This window comes from Conger conger, chromosome 1 (genome assembly GCF_963514075.1).
Source record: "Conger conger chromosome 1, fConCon1.1, whole genome shotgun sequence".
NCBI classification, from domain to species: Eukaryota; Metazoa; Chordata; class Actinopteri; order Anguilliformes; family Congridae; genus Conger; species Conger conger.
Genome location: NC_083760.1, coordinates 72,413,424 through 72,430,850, shown reverse-complemented (window position 1 = coordinate 72,430,850; position 17,427 = coordinate 72,413,424). Strand labels below are relative to the sequence as shown.

At 39.5% G+C, this 17,427-nt stretch overlaps 2 protein-coding genes across 5 annotated transcripts; one reads left to right on the top strand and one right to left on the bottom strand.

The window, feature by feature from the left end:
- Positions 1-775: 775 nt before the first annotated feature.
- Positions 776-4,518, bottom strand: LOC133140412 (G-protein-signaling modulator 2). The gene is made up of 5 exons (XM_061260356.1): positions 4,338-4,518; positions 3,332-3,903; positions 2,415-2,565; positions 1,606-1,844; positions 776-1,338 (listed from the first exon to the last, which is right to left on the bottom strand). Exons 1-5 carry the CDS (start codon positions 4,366-4,368, stop codon positions 1,198-1,200), a joined length of 1,134 nt encoding a protein of 377 aa, XP_061116340.1. The 5' UTR covers positions 4,369-4,518; the 3' UTR covers positions 776-1,197.
- Positions 4,519-5,676: 1,158 nt separating this feature from the next.
- On the top strand, positions 5,677-17,102 carry pbx2 (pre-B-cell leukemia homeobox 2). Of its 4 annotated transcripts, none has more exons than XM_061259186.1 (11): positions 5,677-6,214; positions 7,080-7,153; positions 9,241-9,375; positions 9,477-9,527; positions 12,781-13,025; positions 13,108-13,298; positions 14,217-14,352; positions 14,678-14,819; positions 15,005-15,099; positions 16,179-16,235; positions 16,510-17,102. In XM_061259186.1, exons 1-11 carry the CDS (start codon positions 5,979-5,981, stop codon positions 16,579-16,581), a joined length of 1,434 nt encoding a protein of 477 aa, XP_061115170.1. In that variant the 5' UTR covers positions 5,677-5,978; the 3' UTR covers positions 16,582-17,102. The 4 variants fall into 4 exon arrangements, with proteins under 4 accessions (XP_061115170.1, XP_061115187.1, XP_061115178.1 ...); XM_061259203.1 differs by having other exon boundaries at positions 5,678-6,214; positions 9,295-9,375; XM_061259194.1 differs by having other exon boundaries at positions 5,678-6,214; positions 9,292-9,375.
- The last annotated feature ends 325 nt before the right edge of the window (positions 17,103-17,427 follow it).

Genomic DNA, 17,427 nt, shown 5'->3' with positions numbered 1-17,427 from the left:
CTTATGTTTTACAGTAATTACAATGGCGTTATTTGACATATTTTTACAGCGATTTAACAACTACTTAAATAGCTAAATAAGATGCACTAAGCCACCACATAAGGATAATTGAGAGCGTTCACTGGTTGGCGTCTTAAAGCGCGTTCTCGTTTGCACACTTTTACGGATATTTGTGATTCCTAAATAAAAGGTGTGATTTACAAAATGATTTTCACCCGTACGCTAATTTTATGAATCATGTTTTTGTGACACGATTTTTTTACTGGTCATAAGGTAAAATGTAGGATGTATTTTGCCTGTCCTTATGAAAGAAAAGTAATGGAAGCTTTTAGCCACTAGGGGTCACGGTTAAATGACAGTGATATTGGTCTGCGCATTTTTCTCAGTTTTCAACAGTTACTAGTAATGCAGTTAATTAAATGCCGGAGCGGAGCTGTTTTAATGAACTGCATTACTATTAACTGTTGAGAACTATCCTCATCTATCAGCCAATAAATAATAAATATAACATTTATATAATCCCATTAATAGACTAATAAACTTTTTATTATTTTAATTGCGTAGATATAAATACCGTATATTTGTCAGTTCCAGTATTTTTACTGTAGGCTGTACATTTATTTTCAGTTCATTTATTTGTTGGAAAGCAAGGGTGAACGATCCTGCATGTTTAAGGCACAATGTCTTATACTAGAAATATGGCTGTAAAATTATAAATAATTAAAATATGGTTTGACAAACAGAAACCAAAAGCAAATCAGTAAATATACAGACATTGTTCACAAGAACACATTATATGCAGTTTATTATGTATGCTAACACTTGAAACTCTTCATTGAAATACATTTTAATGTTGGTTTAAATATATACCATACCATTAAATATTTTTCAAACCTTTGTGCTTTTGAAAAATGTTTTCAAATTAACTGATTCACACCTTTATTTTGCACATTGATTAAAATACTATATTCTGTACATAAAAATGCACTTAGATTGATACATTTCACATATACAAAAATAAGCAAGCAAGTTTTTTGTGTCGACAGGGGATATTTTGTGAAAATTAAGTATTGTGACAGGGAAACCAACTTGGTAGAACTGGTGACTTGCAAAACAGCATGTGTAGCATCTGTCTGGTAGTCTTGTGCAGAGTTTGAATGTGAGGAGTCCCATCCTGCTTTTGTGGTCACCTACCCTTTAGTCTCTAAGTGTAATAGGGAGCTCTGTCCTCTGCTCATCAATTCTGCCTCCTTGTACCCTCAAGAGCAGTGAGAAGAAATCTTCATCATCCATTGGACCGGGAGCAGGACTACGCTGCTCTTCCAGTCTTCCTTGAGCCTGTGAAAGAGGAAGAAAGTGACAACAAAAATGGAAAACAATACACTGTCTAACTACATGTATATGAATAGGAATGTATATGTACAATCTTGAATTGAATCATATTCAACTGGATGAAAGTTAATTCCTTGCTCCTGCTTTGTGAAATGGAGTAAATTATTAGAACAGCATCATTTAATTCCTGTATAATTTATTCAAAGGCTTTTATATTATATTAATCTGGAAGATTATTGCTCCCATTATCCTGGAAACTATCATGATAATTACTTGAGAAGTCAGAATCATGTTGTATAATTCTTCTTTTGGAGCAGGTCTTGGAGCCACTCTCCTTGCCTCTGCCCCCTTGAGGCTAGTCTTCCTGTCACTGGCTTTTGGTTGAAGAGGTGGTTGTGGGGCTGGGACATCGTGTAACTCTGCTCGTTGGTCATCAAGACGGCGGCCTTGGGATGTAGCCACAAATTCAAAGAACTCCTCTTTCTGCAATGATGTCATCGAGGAGAAAACCACTATGGTGGTGAATGGAAAACATAACATAGTAATTAAGTTTCATCATATTGCATATACTTTTCACAGGCAAAGTTTGTAGTTATAGCAGTGTTGCAAATTCTACTCAACTTGGAACAGTTCTTTAATTGTAAAATAATAATGAGCTTTATTTAAATAGCATACATAAAATGTAGCTCAAAGTGCGTAAAAGCAGTAAAAATGTTCTCCAAAGCTTTAGAATGATTGCACATTAAATACAACTCAAACATAACTATATGCACATCACAGCATGCCTGACATTAATATCTATTGTACAGTTTTCAGAATTCCTCTTTTTTCTCTCGTTCACTTCCCTTTTTTCCTTCTTGTTTTCTTATTCTTATTCAAATTTGAATTTGAACTCAATCTATGTCATTAGCGAGTACTGAGAGAGTAAATTTGTGAGAATGCTTCTTCAGGTCAAATGCACCATTGTGTTAGTCTCACTCTGAGAAAATAAAAACTTGAAAGATTCTGTAATTTTATGAACAAGCAGCTTGTGTGTCATAAGAATGTTTTACTGTGCATTACAGCCATTAGTGTACTCTCACCTCGGTGCCGCGGTACAGGAGTACTTGGCTCAGAATGGCATCTCCTCTCCATTATGAAAGAGCAACGCTGGTCATTCAGCCTTCTTCCTTCTTGTAAAGAGCACAACAGTTCATACAGCGAGTCTGGGAAGTCAGGAGTTAGTCTGCGGATCTAAGCCAGAGAGAGGGTGGAAGAAGGAACAAAAAGAGTGTGAAATATTTATATTTATACTACCTATTGCACACAGTCATGATATATCTGCTAATTCTTTGTGCCACATCAGTAAATATTTACAGCCATATATCAATTTGAAAGACCTGGCAACTTCTGGCCTTCAATTCTACATTCATAAATACACTGTATGTAATAGGTGTGTTTGGTGCCTGCAAATTTAAATGAATCCATTCCTTTGAAAGATAAATAATTATGTGAGATGATGCTGGTGGGTTCGTTTCTGTCTGCTACAGCTACATCTGATAATGTTTATCATGTTTATTCAGCCAATCGTTTTGGCTACTGTTGCACTGTTGTATTGTTTTCAAGTATATTAAAACAGGGGGAACCAAAACTGATTTTTGAAAGACCCTCCTAAAAATGGACAATGTAAATAAAATCTTACAAATGCATCATTAGTGTGCTATATCTAGAATAGCAGTACATGGCAGTATCTTGTGTGTATCTTGTGTGTCATAATTTGTAGTCTTCAATTGATGATCTAAATATCTGTCACAAGTCATTGTGTATTCCATATTTCCCCCTCTCATAAAGCTTTAATCATATCCCAGCAATTCCCTATAAGCTATTATTCATTTTCTCCCTTAAGGGGTATATTTTTCTTGATGGCTCATCCTCCAAGTCCTCCAGTCTTTACCAGATACCTTTACTTAAAGAGGGGATGGAGGGTGAGTGACAGAGAAAATAGAGGGGATCATTTTACCTGTTTCTGCACATCCTGTGGACTCAATCTGTCTCTGGATTTTGGTTCAGCTGATATTGGAGCAAGAAGTTGTGCTACTGGCTTGGCATTTGTTGTGTCCTGCTGTCTTTCTCTGTCTTTTACTTCCTCTGCGTCTGTCTCCCTTGGTGTTTTAATCCCTTCTATGATATGGCTTCCTTCTTCTCTGTTTATTTTTGCATTCACATCTTTGATTGTTTGATCTTCAAAATCCTGCCTCTTTTCCTCCCTCTCTTCACTGTCCCTCCTTTGCCCCTGATTCACCTCTTCTGTTTTTTCATCGTTCTCTGTCTCAACCTTGTTCTGCTTCTTTATTTCCAACTCTGAGTCTTGTATTATATTCTTTACCCCTGTCTCACCATCCTCACTTTCTCCCTTTCCACTAAAGTATTTTCTCTCTTCCTCTGGATCTTCTGTGTCCTCTTTGTTGACCATCTCATCTTCACTGTCTATTTCACAAACTTTATCTTCTTTCATAGTATGAACTTTGATGTCCACAGACTCAGTGTTTGCCTCCATTGATGTTTGTATCAGTCCACCATCAAACATGGAACCTGAACAATATAAGCGTACACACTTATTATTAACTGTGACACGCAAAATTAATATACTTCATTATAACACTGAAACCATAAAAATACTCCTACATTTTTTGAAGCATAGAATGTACATTCAATAAACAGCATGCTTGACTCACATATGCATTTCCATGACATTGCCACAAATTAATCAACAGACACCATTCATGGCATAACAAATTTGTCCTATACTGTATATTATCAGGACTTGTTGTATATCATCCTTAAAGCAATGCACAGTACTCACACAGACTTAAGAAATTGACTCTCTCCTGAAATTCCTCCACATTGGACTGTACATAAGTACCATTGTAATTCTAATGTTCCCTCATAGAAACTGCATTCGAGTCTGTCTGTCTGTCCACCCCCACACTTCCTTACCCATAAAATAAACATTCAGGCTCTCTTACCTGTTTTTGACATCTGTCGTTCGCTGAACATCAGCTCCTTGAATTGACAATAAGTACAGGCAGCATAATTCACTCAAAAGATTGTCCTTTGCAAACAAATTTACGACAAAAAATTGTGATTAAGCAGGGAATGCAGAGTCACAAGGCGTGTTCTTTCTTTCTCCCTCCGTCTGTATCTTTCTCTTCCTGTTCCTCTCTCTTACCCCCAGCCCCCACCCATATCTCTAATATGTGTACGCATCTGACATTATGCGGTAAAAATTGATGAGGTAGATTGAGTGTATACTATGACTGAAGGTTTTCTGCTGTTCTGGGGTCTGACACTGCAAATATTCAGTCAAATGTAAGAAACCTAACTTTTTTTTAATCACAAAAACAATCTCATTTTGAAGAGAATGTGTGCAATTACATGCTACTGTGACCTTGTTCACCTTAGACTAACACCCCTATGTTTGCACTGTACACTTTACACTGAAATAGTTATCATTTTCGTCTTTGTTTTGCTTGTGTATACCACATTACACAACCTGTCCATATCTGCAGAGGCCTATCTGGAATGTGAATTTGAATGTTTGCATGAGTCACTGTTTAATTCCATTTGACCTGAAAATATGAAAAATGTGCCTCAATTATTAAAGTGTGGTAAATTATGGTAAGTGTCCACATATATTTTTTAATCTGTTCTGTTTGCAGAGCATCTGCAACAGGGCTTATGATAGAAACTATGTTGAAACTCGGCATCTGTTTGTGTGACAACGAATTTGTGGTTATACTGACTTCCTGTTGACTTATGGCTAAAAGAGAAGTACAGACAGAGAGAGAGCGCCAGAAAAAAAGAAACAATTGGAGGCAGAGATGTTGGTAGTGTTGGCAAAGAGCAAGAGAACAAGGGAAAGAGATTGTAAAATGATAATATTCTTTAGAATATTCTGAATTTAAAGCTTTGGTCCTTGTATCACATTAAATAAGTACTTACTTTATTATTTGATGTCTAATTATGTAAACCAGTGTATATATTTGGAGGGTATTAACAAAGACTACTCTTGGGCACAAGTGCAGAGTCCTGTACATGAATTGGGTCAATTGGATTTTCTTTGTCTCAATGTGCAACTGTGACTCTGGTTGATTGACCTACAGCCTGCTTGCACCAACTACATATTAAGTGCCCTCCTACAATGCAATGACTCCACACTGGTGAACTGCAAAGAAAATAAATGTCAATTGGCAACATGCACCTTGGAGGAAACCATTAGGAGGGGTTATGACAGTGATGAGACACACATATGACGGTCAATCCATTCCAAATTAGAAGAAAAGGTATAACCGGGGGAATACAGGAATGACTCGACTCTAGCCACAACAACAGAACAGCACATCAATTGGGTATAGGAACACTTGAAAAAAGACGCTGCAAAATAAGAGGGTTAAAATCTGTGTCTGTTAAAATATCACCGCAGACATGTATAGTAGCTATGAGTTGTTACACTTTTGCTGACTATGTTTCATGTTGTTTATTAAGTCACAAGTTAAATTTACTTCCGCAACCTCACGTCGTTTTTCTGCACGTCGCTAGGGGACCTTATGTGTAACTTTTGAAGGATACGTACGAGTACCGACCGCCACATTGACCGTTTGCGCGAGATGTTGCAGCAGCAGCCTCTAACGGGGAACAGGCCCAATGGCCGAGGCCTCGGAATGAATACGCACCCTGGTCTGCACGCACTCAACGCGGTGCATCCACCCTCGCAACACCGTTCTGAAGGGGAAACGGGCCTGGAGGGTTCCGAAAATGGACTCGAAAGCCGTAGAGACATCGGCGATATTTTACAACAAATTATGACTATTACCGACCAGAGTCTGGACGAAGCCCAAGCAAAGTTAGTAACAAAATATTCACTTTCAACTAACTTATGTTAGACTACGTTAAGTTTGCTGGCTAACGTTAGCTAACTAACGTCGATTGGTTTATTATTTGCAGTAACACTAGTTTGCTATGTTGTTGAAATTATACGTTTTGTCAAGTTTTATGACGTTTCGGTGAGTTTTGACAAGTGCTGTAGTAGTTTGCTACTGCTAGCTAGCTCATTGTTTTATGTAGGTAGTTGGCTTCGAAGATACAGTACAGCTAGCTAGTAGCATACAAATACATAGCTATCGCTTGCATATTCCTTGTTTTTTTTGCGCTTGCAAGCAGACACAAAACTTTCATATCGGAGTTATCGTTGCTGAATCTTAATCCTTAAGATGTGTATTCCAAACACCTAGCCCTCGATGCTAACTTTTATATTTAGTAAGCCAACGTTAAGTTCGTGTGGACTAGCCTGGCTAAAAGTCAGCCAGTATTGCGTTCGCAAACACAGGGCTTTCTGGCTGCTACATCGACGAACGTTAACTTTAAGTTGAACTGCTAGCCTAACTAATGCTAAAATGGACACTAAGCCTAAAAATTGGAGAACGAAGTCGGTTATAAAGCCGGCTTGTAAGTCCTGACAATTCATGTTTGTTATGGAAACCCAACGCTTGTTGTGAGCAAACCACTGCGGGTTAGTTATACAGCAGCTAAAGCTAGCTACCTGAAATTCTAAGTTGGATCAAGCTAGCTAACTTGACTAGCGATGCAGTTCACACCATACGTCATCAATAGCTGGTTATATTTGCGCAAAATAACGTTAATGCAGACATTTGTTTTTACTTTATGAAGTTCTGTTTATATAGCTATAGCTATTTATTTTTACCCGACAGAAAACACGCCTTGAATTGTCACCGAATGAAACCGGCTTTGTTCAGCGTGTTGTGTGAAATCAAAGAGAAAACCGGTGAGTTTTCTTTTTTATTATAATTTCATTAGCGGTTACTATTGTTTACACTTATCTTTTATTTCGTTTAATAGATTATTTCAATTATTTTTTCTATATGCATTCAGTCGGTAATGTTAGCTATATACACACAAGATCTGCACACGCCATATTGGTTCATATCTTCAGCTAGCTGGTAATGTTAGCTAGCTAGCTCCTGTTAGTGTTAAAAAAGGAAAGTGGAAAGAACTGGTGGTCGGTCAAATGTTTTTTGTTTGTTTTTTTTAGATTTGCAATGATTCTCTCCATTGTTTGCTTTTACTGAGTAATTGAATTCATAATACAGTAGTGATAGGACAAGTATATAACGTTACTGCTTCTCCTATTAGCAAATTAGCGTTTTGGTTTCACCAAGAAGCTGACGCCATCTTGGCTCGTAAAGTCACTTAAATGTTGGCCGAGAAGAAAACATGTTGGGAAAAGGGATGGACATCAATGTGCATTAGGGTGCGTACAGCCTAAGCATGATAATGGTTCTTGTAAGTCGTTTAACAGAATTTCAACAAAATGTGAGCCACTGTCCGGTGTTAAGACATCAATTGTTCAAGTGTGTCGATGAGACCAATACCATTGACAATCAAAAGCTTAAAGAGTAATGGTTCTCAGACTTGTGTATGCTGATTTTCGTTCCAACCACCGTCGCAATCCCAAATTTTTTAACAAGTCGTTAAAATCATAAAATGAGGTCACATATTTTAACTTATCCAATAGGCTCCTAATTAAGTTGCTGAAAGTAGGTGAAAGTGCTTTCATATTTTTGTCTGGCGACTTTAACAAGTTTATTGACATTGGCAGGTTTGTCTCATTATGTTTTTCTTACACTGTACTTGAATACTTCCTACACAATCTACAGTTAGTTTTCATGGCCCGGTAATTTTATGTTACTCCATGCCATTGTTTGCAATGTAGCACATGTGGGAATGTGAGACTTTTGTTCTTCATGTCATGCATAGCTATTTCTGACATAATGTGGCTTAAAGGTACAATAGGTAAGATTTTTCATGTCCATCACAAATCCCTTTTTATCATATAAAAAGGCTCACGGACATATTGACTCACCCTCTGTCTGTCTTTAAATTCAGGTTTCAAAATATACAGTTGATGGACTGACACTCTGTACCAAAACACTGTACGGGGGGGGGGCACAAGCATAAACCTTGCCCATCAACAATGGCGAAGTCTACCCGCAAGTGATGCTTAGATTCTTCAGCTCCTGTGGTTAAACCAAAGCAAATGAGACCTGTGCAAAAGTTTAGGCAGGTGTGGAAGAAATGCTGTAAAATAAGTATGCTTTCAAAAATAGAAATGTTAATGATTTATTTTTCTCAATTAACAAAATGCATGAACAGCAGAAGTGAATGAACAGAAGAAAAATCTAAATCAAAACAATATTTGGTGTGACCACCTTTTGCCTTCAAAACAGAATCAGTTCTTCTAGGTATACTTCTAGGTATACTTGCACACAGTTTTTGAAGGAACTTGGTAGGTAGGTTGTTCCAAACATCTTGGAGAACTAGCCACACTTCTTCTGTGGATTAGGCAGCCTCAAATGCTTCTGTCTCTTCATGTAATACCAGACAGACTCGATGGTGTTGAGATCAGGGCTCTGTGGGGGCCATACCATCACTTTCAGGACTCCTTGTTCTTCTTTACGCTGAAGATAGTTCTGACTTTGGCTGTATGTTTGGGGTTGTTGTCCTGCTGCAGAATAAATTTGGGGCCAGTCAGATGCCTCCCTGATGGTATTGCATGATGGATGAGTATCTGCCTGTACTTCTCAGAATTGAGGAGACCATTAATTCTGACCAAATCACTCCATTTGCAGAAATGCAGCCCCAAACGTGCAAGGAACCTCCAACATGCTTCACTGTTGCCTGCAGACACTCATTCTTGTACCGCTTTCCCGCCCTTCGGTGAACAAATTGCCTTCTGCTACAGCCAAATATTATTTTGACTCATCAGTCCAGAGAACCTACCGCCATTTTTCTGCACCCCAGTTCTTGTGTTTTCGTGCATAGTTGAGTCGCTTGGCCTTGTTTCCACGTCAGAGGTGTGGCTTTTTGGCCGCAATTCTTCCATGACCAGACTTCTCTGCACAGTAGATGGGTGTACCTGGGTCCCACTGGTTTCTGCCAGTTCTGAGCTGATGGCACTGCTGGACATCTTCCAATTGCAAAGGGAAAGTAAGCATGATGTTTCTTTCATCTGCTGCACTAAGTTTCCTTGGCCGACCATTGCGTCTACGGTCCTCAATGTTGCCCGTTTCTTTGTGCTTCTTCAACAGAGCTTGGACTGCACATCTGGAAATCCCTGTCTGCCTTGAAATTTCTGCCTGGTAGAGACCTTGCTGATGCAGTATAACTACCTTGTCTTGTTGCTGTGTCTTGCCATGGTGTATGACATCTGACATTAAACTGTCTTCAGCAACCTCACCTTGGAAGCAGAGTTTGGCTGTTCCTCACAGAGTTTTAACCCTCCTACACAGCTGTTTCTGTTTCAGTTAATGATTGTGTTTCAACCTACATATTAAATTGATGACCATTAGCTTCTGTTTGGTATAATTGGTTAATCACACCCCTAACTATATGCCTACAAAATCCCTCACATTGTGCAAGTGTACCTAAAAGAATTGATGCTGGTTTGAAGGCAAAGAGTGGTCACACCAAATATTGATTTGATTTAGTTTTTTCTTCTGTTCACTCACTTTGCGTTTTGTTAATTGATAAAAATGTGAATAGTTTATTTTTATTTTTGAAAGCATTCTTACTTTACAGCATTTTTCACACCTGCCTAATACGTTTGCACAGTACTGTATGTGTTGTGTCTGTAAAAAAAAAAAAAAAAAAAAAAAAAAACGGCGTTTAGCTAAACCTGTATTGTTAGCTGCCATACAGCTGCATCGCAGAATATCATATGTTAGTTATATAGCCACCAATTACATAGACAAATAACTTGCTTGCTCATAATATAGTTGCTTAGCTAAAGTTAAAACTTCGGAAAGACAAAAATATAAACAGTGTTGCGTAGCACAACAAAGTCAACATTTCGTAAAGTCAGCATCAGCATTTTCTTAATAGAACACTGTGAAAAGACGGCAGGCTCTGTTGCCGTTTGTCACTGTCCGCTTTCCAAAACCGCACACGAGAACCTGGAGCGAGCAGGCGAGTTTTAGCGTCAGCGCGTTCACCGAGAAGGGGGAGGGATAAACAGTGTTGTGGTTTGAGGGTGTTTGTTGTTGCAATTCCGCCTTTGAGGAGTGCCAAATTACCTATTGTACCTTCTAAGTGTGAAAAAATCCCTGCAGACATAACAAGTACCTAATTTATAAAAACGAATCAGCAGCTTGTTAAAATTCTGGGATTGCGATTGTGACATACAGGGGTCCCCGAGAACCGAGTTTGAGAACCACTGATTTTGAGAATGTCCAAAAAGAACAGTGTGTTGTGATTAACTTTTCTTGTCCCTGTCAGTTTACTTTTTGGTCGGGTTTGAAAACAGGGAACATACGCTCATTTAATTGAGGTGATTTTAAGAAAATTAAAGTTGCATCTTTTCTGTGGGAGTCGTCTCAAATCGGATGGGTTTCCACATCTATGGGCTGCATACTTCGAAATTACCTGAGGACCGCTAAGAGGCTTATGTAGTCATATGTTGTGGTGCATGAGATGTGTCTCAGTCTCAGGATGAATCAAATCCGTGCCAGTGCCACTGGTGGCCGGTAGCTCCAGGGCGCACACGCATGGTTGTGGGAGGACTCAGTCAGTTAAGGCCGTGGTTCCAATCTTGGCTCTGGGGCCCCCTGTGCATGTTTATTTTTGTTCCAAACAGTTGCAATCCCAGCATTTTAACAAGCTGTTATTCAGTTCAATGCTGATCATGTTCAGTGGAATTATTTCCCTGTTAAATCCCATGTTAGAAACCGCTATGCATGCCATGTAGAATAAATGTCCCATGTTCACATTTATATTGCAATTTCATTAAAAGAGGTAACTAAATTATTTAACTGATCAAGATAAAGACCGAAGTGGAACAATTAGGTGCCTAGTTGGATGAGAGTGGACACATAACCACTAAACCTAACCAGTTGGTAAATAATGAAGAATTCGGAGACAAATTGGAATGAGCCAAACCTGCTTCGTGCCCCAACCTGCATGGAGGATCAAGGTTGGGAGCCACTGTGTTTGGGGCTCATGTTTCATTGCCATCTAGCCCCCCTCCATGGTCAGTCAGTAGCCTGTGAACTGCATGCTAAAGCTGCATGTGATGGGTCTACCTTCGACTCGGCTCTGCAAGCTTCAGTAGTCTACATGTGAAATAAGCAGCTGTGTTTTGTGACTAGTGTTTCAGAGAACCGTGGATGTTCCCCAATCAGCGGTGCCGTTCGCATATTACATTACAGGGTCTTGAGGAAGAGGCTCCTTTTGGGTCAAAACTGCTGCACTTTGGTTTAAGAAAAAAATGTATAAATAAAAAATAAAAAATGTATTACCCAAATCTCAGGTTTCTATCAGATATGATACTTACAGGGAGATCTGGGAAGTTCGTTTTCTGCCTTAACCCTTTCAGACCCATGTGGCACTCAAGCGTATCTACCATTAAATCCCAAGAGTGCTATGTGGCACTCTCGACCTCATACCCTTTAAGCCAATCACAATGACTGTTATGCTAATGTTTTGTTTTGTCATAACCTATAAGGTCCCATAATATGATATGCTGTGGTGGGATGAAACCGCACCAACCTGCCATTCCTATGGCACAGAAGTGTCCTCATGCTCCATATTGTTTCTGGCATATAGGTCATTCAGGTTTATAATAGAGGTGATCTAAAATGTACTTTTATAATGAGTCCAATTTCATGACAGAGCCTGCATAGTTATGCACTTACGTTGTGTAAATAATCACACATTTATTTTCATAAATATAGTCCACAAAAGCTTGGTGGCCGATCTGTAGATCCTAATAATTACCTTTTACCAAAGGTAAAGCTGGGGCTTTTTTGTGCATAAAGCAGACCGTAGATACAGGGCCCCTAACATGTTGTTTTTATTTAACCCACTTTCTGTATCTGATGGGGTCGTAGTTAGTTGGGTATGAATCATTTTATCTGAAGTCCTGAACATTTTATCTAAGAAATTAGACAACAGGACAGACCTTGGTCAAGTATGTAATTGTTTTGGAGTCATATACTATATTTTGATCTTGCCTGGTGCAATTGAGCCTACCAAGAGGAGCAGATGGCTATGTTTACGCTTTGTGAGAGTATTTCATATGTTCCAAATATACCAGACAAGCTCAGTAAAGGGTAGAAAAGTATGTGGATCCCAAAGATATTGCATATTTGACACAGGTCTACAACAGGGTTACAATTAGGCTTTCGTATGCATCCAAGCAGTTTTTGCATTTTGATGTCTAGGTGTTTTCCCAGAATATTATTTGTTTTGTAAGAGACTGAAGTAGGTATTTGACATTGAGGATTGGACGGCTTATTGCCCACAAGAAGTCTGACAGAACAATGTCTCATGAATAGTTAAGGGGACGGCAACTTTTGATTGGTCAGCCAAAACTGATAGACTTCTCCTCGGTTTCAGGCCTGTCTATGCGAAGCGCTCAAGAGGAGGAGCCCCAGGATCCCCAGCTTGTGCGATTGGACAACATGCTGCTGGCAGAAGGTGTTGCCGGGCCAGAAAAAGGAGGCGGTGCCGCAGCTGCCGTCTCCGCGGCAACCAGCTCGGGCGGAATGTCACCGGACAGCTCACTGGAGCATTCTGACTACAAGAGCAAGCTGAGCCAGATTCGCAACATCTACCACACTGAGCTTGAGAAATACGAGCAGGTACTTTACTGGTGTATTTAGTGGACTAGTTTGGACTTGTCCAGTAGATCAGTGGAAGTGATCATGTGACTCTTTCCTCCAGGCCTGCAGTGAGTTCACCACACATGTGATGAACCTGCTGAGGGAGCAGTCACGCACCCGTCCTGTTTCCCCCCGCGAGATCGAACGCATGGTGGCCATCATACACCGCAAGTTCAGCTCCATCCAGACCCAGCTCAAACAGAGCACCTGCGAGGCAGTCATGATCCTGCGGTCCCGCTTCCTGGACGCCAGGTGTGTGCACAAAGCAGCTGCTTCGCAAAAAGAGCCCCGACCCACTCAGAGCAAGCCTAGTGGCAAGGAAAAACTTGACTTACAGAAAGAAACCTTGAGCAGCACGGAATTCAGAGAGGGAGCCCATCTGCTTCTGGCTAGCACTGGGCAAACAGTGAGTTTGACAGTAATGTTAAATGTAATATATAATAAAATTAAATTCATAAATTAAATCAATAATTATGCTAATAAATTATACAGATAACAAATATAGGTGAGTATCGCCTCTTGATGAGTCTGACGGCCACTGACACAAGGTGCTGTGCTTACTGCTGTCAGTGAATGACATTACTTTTATCTTCTACTTTTATTTGTTTTACACATTAAGAATTAACACATTAAATAATTTTGCAACCACAGTAGATTGGGATTTAAGGGTGTACTGCCATAAACATCTCCATATTGTGGATCATATTATTTTTCTGTGAGTTGCTAGTATCAGTTTTAAAATCACAGATTCAATTAAAGAGTTGGAGAAATTCACTTATTGGCCGGTTAACACAAGGTTACTTGTATTTGTGTCTTCTAGATACACACGCATACATGGTTTCCCCACGTGTATAGTTTCCAACATGCGCGATATCATGAAAAGGTTCAGAAGAATTTAGAATTGGCTAGGAAATATAGGGCGGATGGAGGGTATGGAGAGAATGCAATTTAGTCCAGCATTAGGCCTAATCTGTCAGACTGTCACATCTTTTCAGCAAAACAAGAAACACACCATTGGGCATAAATAGGGAACAACATTCCTTCACTGTACAATAATGGATCCCAATTCCAGTTTACTGTGCTGTCATAACATTATGGTGGTCTAGATGTAGATCGCTATAAGCCTACGTCTGCTGTTTAAGCCCACATCTGCATCCTTTGTTTTAACAGGCGGAAGCGGCGTAACTTCAGCAAGCAGGCGACGGAGGTCCTGAACGAATATTTTTACTCTCACCTTTCAAACCCGTACCCCAGCGAGGAGGCCAAGGAGGAGCTGGCCAAGCAGTGCAGTATCACTCTTTCTCAGGTATGTCACTCCATCTCTCGTTTTCTTCTTTTTTTCTCCTGTCTTTCCTCCCTCTGTTGCACTCTGATAATACTTATGCCTGGTAGACATACAGACATGGTCTTACTCCACTGACTGGCACAATCCTTACTTCCTGCACACGTCTGATACTGTGTCTTTCTACATGTCTTTGTTTCATTGTGTTTACAGCCTCATCTGCAGTCTACAGCCCACTGCTTTTTCTGAGTGCTTGAACCACTCATGCTGTGTATGTAAATAAGTTCCGAGTAGTGGTCTGTGGATTAAGAGGATATGTTAACAAGTTAACGTTTATGAATCTGAACAGGTTTCAAACTGGTTTGGTAATAAGCGGATCCGTTACAAGAAGAACATTAGCAAATTCCAAGAGGAGGCAAATATCTACGCTATGAAGACTGCCATAGGGGCAACCCAGAACGAGGACTCTCCACACACTCCAAACTCTACGGGTGAGTTTCTACGTGTGGATTTCTAATAGTTTCTCTCAATTTTTTTCTTGATTAACGTGTCCTCCACCGATGTGTTACTTTGATTTAATCTGTTATTAATCATAAGTTGTAAGTATTCATGTTTTTTTCGTGCTGGTGTGTTGGCTTTATTTTAGTCAACCGTTCTTTTCTGCTTCCTTTTGCAGGTTCAGGGTCCTTCTCTCTCTCTGGATCAGCTGACCTGTTTCTGGGAGCTCCTCCAATGAATGGAGAGCAGGCAGCCTACCACATGGGGGCTCAGGTACTAAACCTTCAGTTTGCTTTGTGTGGTGTTATACCTTTTACATACAATGCCTTCATAGTGTATGCCCCAAATTATCCGCATTTTTGCCCACGTTTCCCTATTATACCTTAACATTTGAATACATTTTAATATTTCCCCTTCAGCAACACAATAAATCATACAAAAATATATTCGTATTCATCATTAAGGCCGGACTGAAATTAGTTATCAACGATTTGCTCGTATTTGGCTCCATCCATCTTGGTCCCGGTGGAAACGAGCTTTCCAGTCCCTGTGTGATGGTAGGGATGATATGACTTGGCTGTGATGTTTGCTTTGTGCCATACACTTCATCTGGCCCCAATGCCTCCTTCCAGAAGTTCTCGTGGTCCATCACATGGCACGGTATACGTGCCAGATCTATGGCAAAATCTATTAAGTGCTGCCGTGATTGTTGAACCATTTCAGCCAATAACCTTCAATTGTTGTCTGTCACTGGGACATCTGAAAATTTTTCTTTTCATTTCTTTGTCTTTACTGACTTTATAGTATAGTAATATAGATAAATTAATCCTGGTTTTAAAGACAAAGATAATGGATAATAATCTTAATATTCATTTTTACAATTATAATACATTGAATCAAATGAATTGGTGTGTTTTTTAAGTATTTAAAAATATTTAAAAAATCATTTTTATTTTTATGTATTATTGAAAGACTTTAAATGCCATTTTAAAAAAGTATTTGGTTTCCCAGGAGAGTCATTCCTGTTAATGTGAACAAGTCATACATTTACTGAAATGTGTGCGTATCTGTGTTCATGATATAATTTGTGACTGGGATCATATTCAAATATTGAACATGGGTAAGAACTGAATCTCATTGTGATGGGATGTGCTTCTGTCTGAACACCCTCTCCTTTCTGTACTGGGGTGTGCTTTTGTCTGAACACCCTCTTCTCTGTACTGGGATGTGCTTTTGTCTGAACACCCTCTCTCTTCTCTCTGTACTGGGATGTGCTTTTGTCTGAACACCCTCTCTCTTCTCTGTACTGGGATGTGCTTTTGTCTGAACACCCTCTCTTCTCTCTGTACTAGGACCCGGTGGCTCAGTCCCGTTTCCCTGACAGACTGTACAGCCCCAGAGAGAGCCGGGTGAGAACATTAATATCACATCAGTAGGGCCTAATAATCCTAAATCCATTTTTAGCACATGCTGTATCTTTTTCTAATTTCATATCCGATCAGTAGTGTGGTGATCTTGGGCTTCTGAATGGTTACAATCATTAATATATTTCCACTTGACTTTGAAAGTAGTCCCTGCAGCCAGTGCAGAATTGTCAGTATATGGCTTTGTTATGATGTGTAATGTGAAGAGCTTTGTGTTCATCATCCTTGTCTACATTGATCAATTGTTCCTCACTTTCAGACTAATGGTAGTTGGCAGGAGCAGGCCACGCCCCCTTCACCTGGTAGTGACCACTCGGAAAACTCAAACTGACGGTTTGTTGGAAGAGGCGTCTTCGCTGGTGAAAGAAAAGAGGGTTATGTCACCATGTTTTTTTTTGTTTCTTTTTCCTCTTCTCCCCCCAAAGCATCGATCCCTGTATGAGGATGGTGTGTGGGTGGTTGAGTGTGTGGTGTATGTCAGGTTTAGGACTGGGACTGGGTTTTCCACTGCTTGTTACTGCTGTGTGAGTGCGGAGGGAGGGATGACTTGTTGAAACTCCATTATCACTACTATTATATTACTATTTTTACCTTTTGTGCTAAGATGGAAGTGAAAGTATAAGGATGAGGGGGCAATAGAAATAAATCCAAAGATTGTTTTGTGTGTGCTTGTTTTACACTTTTTTTTTTTATACTGAGCTGCTTGTGTGCATCTAATTATACGAATGAGGTGTGTGTACCTTGTTGATATTAACAGTTTGAATGAGTATATCAATAGTGCTGTCTTTTTTCTGTACAGTGAAACACCTGTATTCTCTACCTCTTTTACAATAAACTCTGTATACACATGTACCTTTCTTGGGCTCTGTGCTTGTTCCTGGAAGATTAATTTTCTCTGGATAACCCTATATACTAATGCCTCTGTTTTGGTCCCTTTATCTATGCCTATTCAATCAGTCATATCTCCACATAGTATTTACTGTAACAGTAGCATTTTTGTGTCCTGTTAGATTGATTGGTTAAAAAATATAAATAGATCTGAATATCTACTCTTGGTTTTAGCCTTGGGGGTTTGCCTGCAGTGAAGACTGCATTTGTGTTAGAAAAGATAAACCAACATGAAGACCAAAGAGCTGTCCAAAGTGTGAAGAAAGAAAGGATCTGGGGTGCGTTTCCC